We start from the raw sequence: 12,321 nt of genomic DNA on the forward strand, positions 1-12,321 counted from the left end.
AAGGTCGACCTGCATGTTTCCTGCGTCACTCGTGACTTGCTGTGGAAATTGTGTAAACAACTGTTTCTAATTTCATTGGTCTCGTTGCAGATGTGATGGTTGGGATGGGTTTCGCCAGAGACGAGATCAGAGATTCTCTGGTTAGTCAGAAATACAACGAGGTCACCGCCACATACCTGCTGCTGGGACGCAAGAATGAGGTGAGTGTATCGACTTGTTTTGTTGGTTTGTTTGTTGTTTTTTCACCTTCTGTAATTGGGTGAAATAAATGAATTATGCAGTCGTGGTTACAGTTTTAACAGTAGTAGATACAGTAAGCTCATATACAACACTAAATAAAGTTATCATTAAAATGAAAAAACACCACAGTTAGAGGTGTGTGAGATTCAGAATGATGTCAGCAGTTCCTATTTCTCATTAGTTTACAGCTGTGTTGTGTCATAGTCATGACCGAATCTGTATTGTATGATTTTTTTTTTTTCTTGGTTTTGGGCCCTCTCTGATATAAACTGAGACATGACTTTACAGTAATTAAACCTGGTTTTAGAATGAACTGATCTGGACTAGCTTGATTTTCTTGGTTTTAGTAAACAACTATAGTAATGCTTGTCTCCATTCATATTGTCATTTTGAATTTTCTATCTGTTTCTGTTCATCTGTATCTCAGACTGACGGCACCGAGTCTCGGTCAAGCAGCAGTCTGAGTCTAGCTCGAGTCCGGCCCGGCACCATCACCAACGGGACCAGCAAACACTCCACTTCCTCTTCCTCTTCTGGTGCACCTTCTTCCTCCTCTGGCCACAAGGCACAGCGCAGCGCCTCCACATACCACCGCCAGAGAAGACACTCTGACTTCTGTAAGGCAGATTACAGAGATCACTCACATCCTGGGGTTTAGCTTGATCAGTTAGTGTTTGTTAGATTCAGTCTGGAGTTTTTAAATTATGACTTTTTTCCTATCTCTCAGGTGGTCCAGCGGTTCCAGGGTCGACACACCCCAAACGGAGTCCCAGCGGTGTAGGTGAAGGGGCGGGGCTTAAAGAGGAGCGGCTGTCAATCCGCAAGCCGAGCACCAATACCGTCGGCTCCCGTAGCATCCCGACCCCCTCCAGTCCCATGGTCAGCTCTGCTCACAACCCAAATAAGGCGGAGATACCTGACCGGCGCAAGGAGGTTAACTCAACCACAGTGAGTGTTTTGTGGCCGTGATGAATCATCCAGTGTAACCAATCTCTCACACTGAATCCCTTATCAATACAACATGTACAGATGGCAGAATCCTCACAGTCCTCCTAATCCCATTTCCTCAGATTACAGCACATGGAGGCTACACTGACACAGATGTTATGGAGACTGTAAACATTCACATCCTCCACAGATTAGAAAAGAGCTGAACAGTAAACACTTGCAGAGGTTGAGATAAACTGTAGATTCATGCAGCAGTGGATATGGAGATTATGGTTGTTTAGTAAAATTAGCATGAAAAAGAGAGAGAGCTGAGGGAATGTAAAGAGTTAAAGACAGAAGCCAGATTAACCTGAGATTAACTCTTTAATGTTCTGCGCGGCAGATACTCGTGACTGTCTAAGGTCAAACAGCCGAGGCAGAGAATGGTGTCACATACAGCTCATCCACCACGTCAAGATAAAAACATGTACCATTTACATCCTTTATTCTTCAGCAAATTCATGAGATTTCTGATTCTTTCCCCAGAACAACATCCCTGCTAGTGCCATGACTCGAAGGAACACGTATGTATGCACAGACCGATCCAGCACTGATAGACACCCACTGCTGCAAAATGGCAAGGAGAACAGGTGAGAGGAGGATAGGTGTCTGCCTGTGTCTCTGTTCATCTTTTACTGTGTGTATGATGACAAAATCCCCTCACAAGGCTGCTTGGGGTCAGTGACACCTTTCAAAGTGTGGGAACTCTTTTTAGATTGTGTTCAAATACAACATGAGGCAAAGATTTTTCTTTATTTGTGGGGATTTGAGCCAAAGGTCGTGGAGCATTCGTGTTTAAATATATTAATTAGGAGCAGCAGGTGTCAGCATCAGCACAACAAGTGAGAGCACCATCATCATCATCATCACCATCACAGTTCTGTGTCTGTGCTGAAAGTCTCCAAACCAGAAGATCAGGTTTCACTTTACTAATTTTCTGGTTGGTTTCACCTCAGTTCACTCAGCCTGGAGCAGATTTGAGTCTATTTGCCACCATCTTTGACTTTGCGCCAGCTTTAAATTTCTCCGCACTTTGTATGTGAAAGTTCTCAAATGATTATGAGTTGAAATTAGAATCAGGTCTAGGTTGGAGAAATGGTTGTCGCTTGGTGAAAAGCATCAGCAGATTTTGTTTTTTGAAAACAAGTGTGGTGCACAGGCTATTAATGAACTGGCTGGTTTCGTTGGCTGTTAAATGTCAGTGCGAAAAACAACAGCAAGGCAGACTTGGACAATATGAAATAAATGACATTGTAGGAAATATATTCATATTCATAGTAAATACAGACAGCTGAAGGTTTATTATCCTGGGTTGGTTTATAAAGACTGAGTCCACACAGCTTCTCCTTTATTGCACAGAGACAGTGTTTGGCACAGGGTGTTTGTCTCACATACATTTTGTCTCTTCAAGAGGGGATAAAGGGCTTAAACTGTGCATGAGTGGGTTCATCTGTGTGTATGTGTGTGTGTGTTTATTTACCCAGTATGAACTGTCTGTTGTTGTGACAGATGGTTGTCTGCTTGTCAGTCTCAGAGCATGGCGAGCACAGTCCCCTCCCTCTTTCTCACTCTCTCCCTTCCTCTCTTCCTTTGGTCACTCGCTCACTTTCTCACTTTCATTCTGGCTGGCCCTGTTTTCCGTCCCTCTGTCTCTTATTCACTCTGTACTTTTGCCGCCTCTCAAAGGGAAAGCCAGAAGGGTTCTGTCTGCCATCTGACCTCCAGTCAATTTTTCCCGTGCAGATTGTGTGTGTGTGTGTGCGTGTGTGCGCGCTCATGTGTTAAATATAAGTATTGAATGTTGTGGGAAAAATCCTGTAAAGTGACGTAAGCTCCACCAACATGCTCAAATTTACCAACCTTGATGCTTTGATGATATGAAATGAAAAAAAGAAACATCAGCCAGCGCTCTGGGTGGTGTGCTGGCTCTCTGGTGTTTATGTAACAGTTGGGATTCTCTGATTTGATTTGACTCTCCTGTGAGCAGAGACACACCCGACTCTTTTACATTCAGCCATTTAAGTGAGGCATTATTCTCTGTTGCAGCTCCATTTTCTGATTTAACAGGTGGTGCTGAGGGATGTAGGCATGGAGGGAAAAGAGTGGCAGGTATAACGAGGGAATGATGATAGGATGAGGAAAAGAGAAAGTAGAAAGGGAGGAAGAGATGAAAGAGGGCGGAAAGAGAGGGGAGTGGTGGGGGGTGAGCAGTAGTGAGCAGCAGAATGAAGTGAGGACTGGCATTGTGCCAGTGTAACCCTCCACTTGCCTCAGAGGCCTTGTCAATCTGATGCCATGCCAGAGTGGTTGATGGGACAGACACGTGCATGGACACACGCACACAGACCAATCACACACACACACTTACGTTTCGCTGACAAAAATGTACATGATAGTTGTGGTGAAAGTGCAAAGGAGAGACACTGATTACATGTGTGTCTATTGTTATTCATAAGCCGTTTATATAAAACTTACAGGTTCTGCGTATTATACACACAGACGTTAACCTATGACGACACAGATCAAGATGTTGTAGAGTTCTACCTGTGTTTTAATGTTGAACTCTGAAATTCATATGATTATAATTATTCATTTATAATAATTAATGTAAGTCAGTGTCACTGTAGAAATATTTTCATCTTTAGTTAGAAAAAGCTAAAATGTTTTATGTCATGTTTGAGTGCAGGTGTACAAATCGTTATTAAAACTCCAGTGCAGTAGTACTGGCTGATTTGATCACTAATAACTCCTGATTATCTCAACCCACCCATTCAACTCTGTCATGTAAACGACTGACATGTATAACGTTTGTTTGCGTCATGCAGAGGAGGGAAAAAAAAGCACTGGAAATCTCGCAGGAGTTCTCTGTGTGACAGAGAGTTCAACATCATTAGTTTCTTTCACTGTTTCTTTTCTTTTCCACTTTTGAACCATGTCACTCTCTCATCCTCCCTTTCTCTTCTCTCTACCATTTTTTTACTCTTTCTCCAACCCCCTCTACCCCTCTGTTCTCTTCTCTACCTACTGCACCTAGCTGCAGCGGGGGTGTGCCCCCCCCCCCCGCAGCAAGCTGCAGTAGCCACCTAGTTCACGTTGATATTAAATGATTTTGCTCTGCAACGGCTGCACTTCAACTTAACCCATCTAATGGTTCTGCCCCACTTGAACCCTGTGTGTGGGTGTTATCTAGAGCGTTATGAAAAGCAGCCTGAGGCCACCAGCCAGCCAGAGAATCAGGGGTGGAGAGGTGTGTGTGTGTGTGTGTGTGTGTGTGTGTGTGTGTTTGTGTGTGTGTTTGTGTGTATGTGGAGGTGTCACAAAGTGTGAGTGTTGGATAAAGAGAAAAGAATTGGACGAGAGGTAGGGGGGATGCAGACAGATGAGGGGGAGGGGGTGGCTCAGTGGGGAGAGAGAGAACGTTTTGGGTCCATTTTTAAAGATTAGAGGAGAACTGGTGGTTATGATGTGAGGAGCAGCTCTCACTCTCTTACACCGTTACATTTCCTTTGTGTAGGTGTTCATGCTGCCGGAAAAAAAATTAAAATGAATTCAGTGTTGCTTGATTGTAATCATAAATTCAAGGAACACTAATCTTTACACACTTTAAAACTTATTGGGTCAAAAAACTAAACAAAACAAAAGCCAGGTAGTCAAATATCCGCTTTTATGACCCTGCCTTCCATGATTTAGGGGCATATTCATTAGAAATACACCATGTAACTGGATTTACTCTGTAATGTAAAAAACTGCTCTATAATTCAAGGCATATGTGATTCTTGCACAGTTCATGCATCTGCTAATAGAAATGATTTTGATTGCAACTATTCTTTCTTTATTTTCCTCCTCCTCTTCCCTCTCCTTCCTCCCTCCCTCCCTCCAGTACCTTATCCCACCGCCTTCCCCCTGCCTCCCCCTCCACCCACAGCATTGCTGGCGCCTCTGGGGCCTCCTCTTCGTCCTCCACGCCCTCCTCCCGCCTCTCCAGAGGATCCACGGTGAGGAGCACTTTCCATGGAGGGCAGATTAGAGACCGTCGGCCTCCCTCTCATGCTCCCCCAGCTTCCCCTACACCGTCCCACGATGCCAGCCCGCTGCCCCACGCCAGGACCCGGGCCACGAGCAACCTGCTGAGCAAACTCACCTCCAAGTTGACCCGCAGGTAAGAGGAGAAGCTGGGAGAATAAGAAGGGAAGGAAAGAAAAGAAGGTTTCTGTATAGCCAATTGTTTATCATAAAGAGAAATTAGATTTGCTTTCGTTCAGAGGGGGGACTTAAGGTGAAGCAGGAAGAGGAAGTATATGTGTTATTGTATGTGATAATTATCACTAATCTTCCAAATGTGGTGAAGTGGTAGCAGACTGTGTGTTTAAAGGCTTGTAACTGGACAGTGTAGCTGTTTTGCTGTAAACCTGTACATGAAGATCATTTAGCTAACCGTGCTGCCTCTCACCGTCTATTCCTTAACAAGTACTAACCTACCAGCCTTCCTTCTCTAATAATACAGCTTCACAGAAGGCTTCAGACCTTGTCCTTCTTAATCTCAGACCTGGGTCTAATAGTGTTCAAACAGTATTCCTACTGTTTGTTTTACTTGCTGAAATTAGACATCTTGTGTGTGCGTTTGTTTTCTGCCAGCAGCTGTAGGATTTCCTCCCATAACCACCTGCTTCCTACAACATTTTACTATTGAAAATCTGTCTGCGCCTTCCCACAGGAAGGATGAAGGAATGAAATTAGTAAATAATAATTAATAAAGTAATAGTGAAATAGTAAATAATGTATATGATAAGACATATTCTGAAAATAAGCCTCATAAAAAGTTTTAAAAAGTAAAAATAAAAACACATCCAGCATGAGGCAGTATTACGTAAAATTGGATCAAACTATAGCTTGTGTCTTTCTTTATGTTTCCCTTAGAAACAGATACAGACAAACAACTAGTGTTATTGCTGATTGATTTTGTATGTTTAGATTAAGGCTTGTAGTTTCTTTTTTTTTAATTTAAGATTACTCGGTTCTTTCCAGGAAATTTTAAATTGAACAAACAGGATGGTGATTTCTAATGTTAGACATGAATGTATCTCACTACATTAATAGAGAGAGCAGGAGGCAGCAACACAGAGTGGTAACTTGGCACTGGGACGCATACAGTTTACTGGATGGTAATGGATATGATACTCTATCCTGATGTAGTAATGCTGACTGCTTGTTTCCAATAGCAGCAGAGACATTCACACAGTTGTGTCAAGTTCTGCTGGACAGTCACCCAGTCCTGTTGCAGCCCTCTCTCCTAACCAATCACATGTGTGCAGTTGGGCAGTACGTGAAGTTTGAGAAGATCAAATCCAATTGTGCCGCTGGTACTTCTCAGTTTCTGTCATCAAGACTTAGTACTCTTAGAAATCTATTTGACCCAGGTCTGCTGATCAGGTGGACACACTCCGTGTCTTTCACAGTCAGTTCTTCTTGGCTGCTTATTGTTGCTTTATCTGTTTGTTTGTTTGATTGTTTGGTTCTTTAACAAGTTTTGCTTTTCCTTGCCAGTCACCTGCCAGTCTTCTCCCCTTCTCTTTCCTGAACTACAGTACACACAGTTTGATTTGTACCTCTTCTACCTGTGCTTCTTACTGTCTGTCATCTCTATGTTGTCCCCCCCCCCCCACTTCTCTTTCATTCAATGTCTGATTCTCTGCTGTTATTTTTCCTTTTTTCCATTCCTCTCATCCTCTCTTCATCTCCTTCTCTTCTTCCTCTCTGCTCCTAGGGTCACTCTTGACCCTACTAAACGTCAGAGCTCAAACAAGTCCATGTCGGGCTGCACACTCCCACAGGGGACAAAAACAGTTAGTAAGTCTTCCTTTCCCATGTTTTCTGGCTGCTTCTGTCTGTCTGTCTGTCTGCCTGCCTGCCTGTCAGTGCACTGTCATCCCCTCTACTCCTCATTCACTGTCTGTTGCAGGTTTAGTTACACAAACATTTATCCGAGGTGAAGATACTCTGCAGGCAGGAGTTTCATCTGTGGTTGAGTTAAATTCAGCCTGCAGGTTTCTGGCTTCAGGAAAAGCTGAGCTGTGAACTGGAAAATGTCTGTTTCTCTAGACATACAAAGTAAATTCAAAATGGTTAGTTTCTCTGTGAATGTATCTTCCATCAAGAAGAGACTCAGGCTTAGAGGGGGTTATTGATAGGAGCTGATGGTATAAATAGAGTCTTCTGTCATAGTATATGATTTACAGTATTATGATATTGATTGACAGTTAAATTGAGAAACAAGTTTTTAGGTAGAATAACCTGCTTCTGGTTAATCAAGTGAGGTAGATACTTGAAAAGTCACAATTCTTTGTCACATAGATGCAAAACTCCAAAAATCCAATATGTCCCTATGTCCTTATTACAATTCACCATGTGTATTGAAAGGGTAGTTATCTCGGTATAAAGAAAATATACACTGTTATACAGTTACTGTCGTGTTTCTGATTGTTTTACATTCAGCTGGTGTCTTTGCCGCTCACTCACCTCAGCCCCACCCTGTTTGTACAAATTTAGGTTTTCTGTCACCAGAAACTGACAAAGATGGGTTGGGGTCGGAAAATAGAGAAAGCTACAGTATGCTAGGTCAGACATTAAGGAGCCTAAATGCTAAAGCTGAGAACTGGAAAGCCCTGTCCTGGTTCAGACCCAGTTTAATTCTTCTTTATAAAACTTCTTGGGTTGTGCCCATAAAAGTTTAACATAGTTTGTTTCTTCCTATAGAGCAGCTTCATCTCTAAACAATGTGTTTGTATGACTAAACCTCAGATCGGCATCCGTCTGCCTGAATGTCTGTCTGTGTGTCTGTGTGTGTGTCTGGACTGCTTGTGTCTCTGCTGGCTGGGCTTCATGCTGTAGCTCTCATTTCTGGAGCAACAAGAGGTGGACTTGGTTTATTGTTTGATTTTTAGAGGTTGGCTTTCTCTACAGCAGCTGTGACTGTTAGCAACAGTTAGCTCATGTAGCTACAGTAGAAATCAATAGTCATGCAAACACACTGACTCACAGTCACACAACTTTAGAACAAACAACCCTATGAAGATGCGTGTCTGTGAATTTATTGCAGCTCAACTGTACTAGTCTGACTCATGTAATCATCACCACATGTTTGTCCATGCTGTTAACAAATCAGCCGTCCTGCAGCAAGGCTGTGGGATCTCTGGGAGCAGAGACAGGCAGGAAAGGAGGGGGTGGGGCTTTATTGGTGCTTTGTACAAGACAGAGGCAGGGGGTAAAGGACGAAGAGTAGTGAAGAAGAAGGAGAGGGAGAGTAAATGACTTCATCACTGTTAAAATGAAGCACTGGTAATTTATAATTGGCCTAACGTGAACAACATGGTACCACCAGATATCCAGTTTGATAGGAAATGTGATGATCTGAAACCTTTAAAAGTACATGTAGTCCTTCAGAATCAAAGAGGAAAGAGAGGCGTCTTTGTAGAGCCAACGTTTCGCACCAACATTAAACAAAGGATAAACCTGTGGTCGAGAGACCAGGGTTTTATACCAGTATTAGAGGCCAGAATCCACTGTAAGAATAAAGTGAGACATAGTTTTAGCCTCTGCTCTGTAATTGTGCTCATGTTGTCTGGTGATATCTGTTGTCAAATGTCAAAAGGACATTAGGAAATTGATGACTGAAGTAGGATTAAGTCGAGTGAATGTGGAGACAGAAAAACGGTAAATTATGATAATAATAAAATAATTCCCTTCTTAATGCACTGTAGTTACTGGGGCTGCTGCTATAAGGATTTTCATTATCAGTTAATCTGTCGGATTTTCTGATATTTTTTTAGACCAAATAATGTGAAAAGGTGATGTCTTCAGATATCTAAAAAGAATCGTCTTAAACTATATTATTATATTCAGGTTACAATCATTGAAAATTAAGGAAACCTGCAAATATTCACATTCAAGAAGTTGGAACAACAAATTTTCATAGAAAATTAATCTAATATCTAAATTGTTGCCAATAAATTTTCCTTTAATGAATCATTGCAGCTATAGTGTATATATAATATAATACTCTCTTGAGGTAGTGTTGACTGATCTCAGGTCAGATTGTGCGGCACTTTGTGATCACATAGACAACATTCACAGTGTAAAGAGCAGGGAGATGCTGCTGAATAGTGAAGCAGGTACACTGACTACAGGTTAAATTACTCTTTGCTCATAAACTTGGCCTGGTTCAGGTTGTAAAGATTCATGTCTGGGTAAAAAAAAGTGCAGTTTTGAAAACAAAACTTACTCTGCATCATTTCAGCCTCGAACTTGTGACATTAAAAGTACACAGCATACGTCCGAGCCCTCTGCAAGAGCAGATGCTTGTGAGAAACATCTCAGCCTGCACCAGTCATCCTGACTGACTGACCCAGCGTCACTGCCGTTTTAAATCAGGATTAGTTATGTAACCAGGATTTATCCTTCTCTTAAACAGGGATCTTACACAGCGCTCCTTCAAGATACAAGCAGATTGTTCTGTTACTCTGCTCCTAGCTTCTCTGTCTGTCTCTCACCCTGTCTCCGTTCTCATGTCTTCTCTTCTTCTATTCTCTCTCTCTGTCACTTAATGCTCTACTTCTCTCTCTCTGTCTCATCTGCCACACATACTGTACAGTTTATACACAGTCACTGGCTCAGAGCACTAAAGTCTGTCCAGTCTTGGTTGGTTTTTCCAACCATGTGATAGCACTTGTCTTGCTCAAGGGCACCTTGGCATCAGTTTCTGAGGGAGGGCCAAAATGTTACTCACTCACTTATTTTACCCAGACAAGAAAGGCAAGCTCATAACTAGATGGGACAATTACAAAACATTTACATAATTACTGTTGTGCTGAGTAAAGACGTGTAATGAAAAGAGACAAGAGACAAAATGTGGCCTTAAGAGCCTTAAGAAAAAATGACAGGTACATGTTTGTCCAGCTCTTAACAACACACTGGTGTTAAGAGTCAAATGTTTCCAACAGAGTTGAGGTTCAGTGTTCTTAATCCAACAGGAATTCCCCTCCAGATATTTGCTGGATAATTATTAGGATGACATTCATTGATAAATGCTGATGCATATCTCAGTGATAATCTGTGTGGATTAGCGGCATTAGATCTCTCCCTGTACTTTTATAGAGAGGTGACGCAGCGAAAAAGATGCGACTCACAGTCTTAACATTTATTTAGATCTGATTAGAGCTACTGCGCTGCAACAGCTCATGAGTCACATCCAGGGCCGTGCTGGAGTAGGTTTCATTTCCAGTAAAAATAATAAAATCTATCAATGAAATTTCACTGCTAGCACCTCCAGGCCAGCCCCAGTTCCTGGAATAGAGATCAGTTTGCCAGGTTGGTGGGTAAAAGCCATCAGTGTACTCACAGGAAATAACAACAGCAGCTCCTGGTGGTGATGAAAGGGAAGTGCAATAATCAGCCTCAAACTCAATAGTATCTACATGCCAATGATACCAGGACAAAATATGAAGATCCCACATGACTTACAGTGTATTCAGAAAGTTTTCAGACCCTGTCACTCTTTTCACATTTTCTTATGCTGCAGTCTGATGCTAAAATCATTTACATTCATTGTTTCCCTCATCAGTCTATACTCAGTATCCATAATGACAAAGCAAAAACAGAATTTTAAAGGTTTTTGTAAATTTATTGAACTGAAATGTCATATTGACATAGGTATTCAGACCCTTTACTCAGTACTTAGTTGAAGCACCTTTGACAATGATTACAGCCTCAAGTCTTCTTGGGTACAAGCCTTGATTTTCTGCCATATGTCCCTGTAGATCTTCTTCAAGCCTTTTTCAAATTCCAAGAAGCTTTCATGTGTCTTTCTCTGAGGAGAAGCTTTGTCTGGCCACTCTGCCATGAAGCCTAGATCAGTGGAGAGCTGCAGTGATGGTTGTCCCTCTAGAGGTTTCACCCATCTCCACACAGCCTCTCTGGAGCTCAGCCAGAATGACCATCAAGTTCTCGGTCTCCTCTGTTACCAAAACCCTTCTCTAGAGTCCTGGTTGTTCTACGCTTCTTCCACTTTAGAATGAAGGAGGCCACTGTGCTCTTGGGAACCTTCAATGCAGCACAGATGTTTTTGTAGCCTTCCCCAGATCTGAGCCTCGACACAGTCCTGTCCCTGAGCTCTGCAGGCAGTTCCTTCTTCTTCATGGATTTTGCTCTGATATACATTGTCAGCAGTGAGACCTTCTATGGACAGGTGTGTGCCTTTCTAAATCACGTCTAGTCAGTTGAGTTTTCCACATGTGGACTCCAATCAAGGTGTAGAAACATCTCAAAGATGATCAAGAGAATGGGAGGAACCTGAACCTGAGTATCGTAGCAAAGTGTCTGAATACTTCTGTCAATGTGATATTTCAGTTTTTCCTTTTTGATCACTTTGCAAAAAAAAAACATTTCTTAGTCATTATGAGGTATTGAGGGTAGATTGATGAGGGGAAAATGAACTTAAAAGATTTTGTCTTCAGGCTGCAATGTAACAAAATGTAAAGAAGGTGAAGGGGTCTGAATACTTTCTGAATGCACTGTAAATAACAAAAAGATATAACATTCACCCAAATTTGAACTGTCGTGAGAGATGTTAGGAACATTAGTGGCATCTGTGGTGCATGTTGTTTAACCAGCCTGTTAGCCTATCTCATGTGTTCACAAACTAGATATCTAGGTTTCAGACTGATGCTCAGAGCAGAACAAACTATTTGCTAACATCGCTTTGTGTGTTCGTAAATTGTGATTATGCATGAGATGATTAATCAATGAATCTAGAGAATCATCAGCAGATGAATCAAGGTGTTGTGTTTTAATTCATTCATTTGTGATTTTACCTGCATTAGATTTGTATGTGTGTGACTCATGTGTGGCCACCACTGCAACACACACTGTATCTGCTGTCTGTCGATCCCTGACAGTCTGCTCTGGATTCACTCATTCTACGTCTGTTTATCTCCGTCTCCTTTTGTTTCCGTGGTGACTCTGACATTTTGTTGTTTCACATCCATCCAGTGTAGTGAGTGTAGGCCGGTAATGATCCATTTGTGATTTGAGGATGAGTTG

General features: G+C 42.1%; 1 protein-coding gene across 1 annotated transcript in view; it reads left to right on the forward strand.

Moving 5' to 3' along the window:
- Positions 1-12,321, forward strand: part of LOC111216877 (MAP/microtubule affinity-regulating kinase 4-like) — a 56,478-nt gene that overhangs the window by 37,557 nt on the left and 6,600 nt on the right. The window contains exons 11-15 of the mRNA XM_022738519.1: positions 91-200; positions 668-857; positions 968-1,188; positions 1,714-1,817; positions 5,108-5,386. Coding sequence (XP_022594240.1) covers positions 91-200; positions 668-857; positions 968-1,188; positions 1,714-1,817; positions 5,108-5,386 — 904 coding nt within the window. The remainder of the gene's footprint in view (positions 1-90; positions 201-667; positions 858-967; positions 1,189-1,713; positions 1,818-5,107; positions 5,387-12,321) is intronic.

The sequence above is a fragment of the Seriola dumerili genome, unplaced genomic scaffold (assembly GCF_002260705.1).
Source record: "Seriola dumerili isolate Sdu_G_001 unplaced genomic scaffold, Sdu_1.0 BDQW01000036.1, whole genome shotgun sequence".
NCBI lineage: Eukaryota > Metazoa > Chordata > Actinopteri > Carangiformes > Carangidae > Seriola > Seriola dumerili.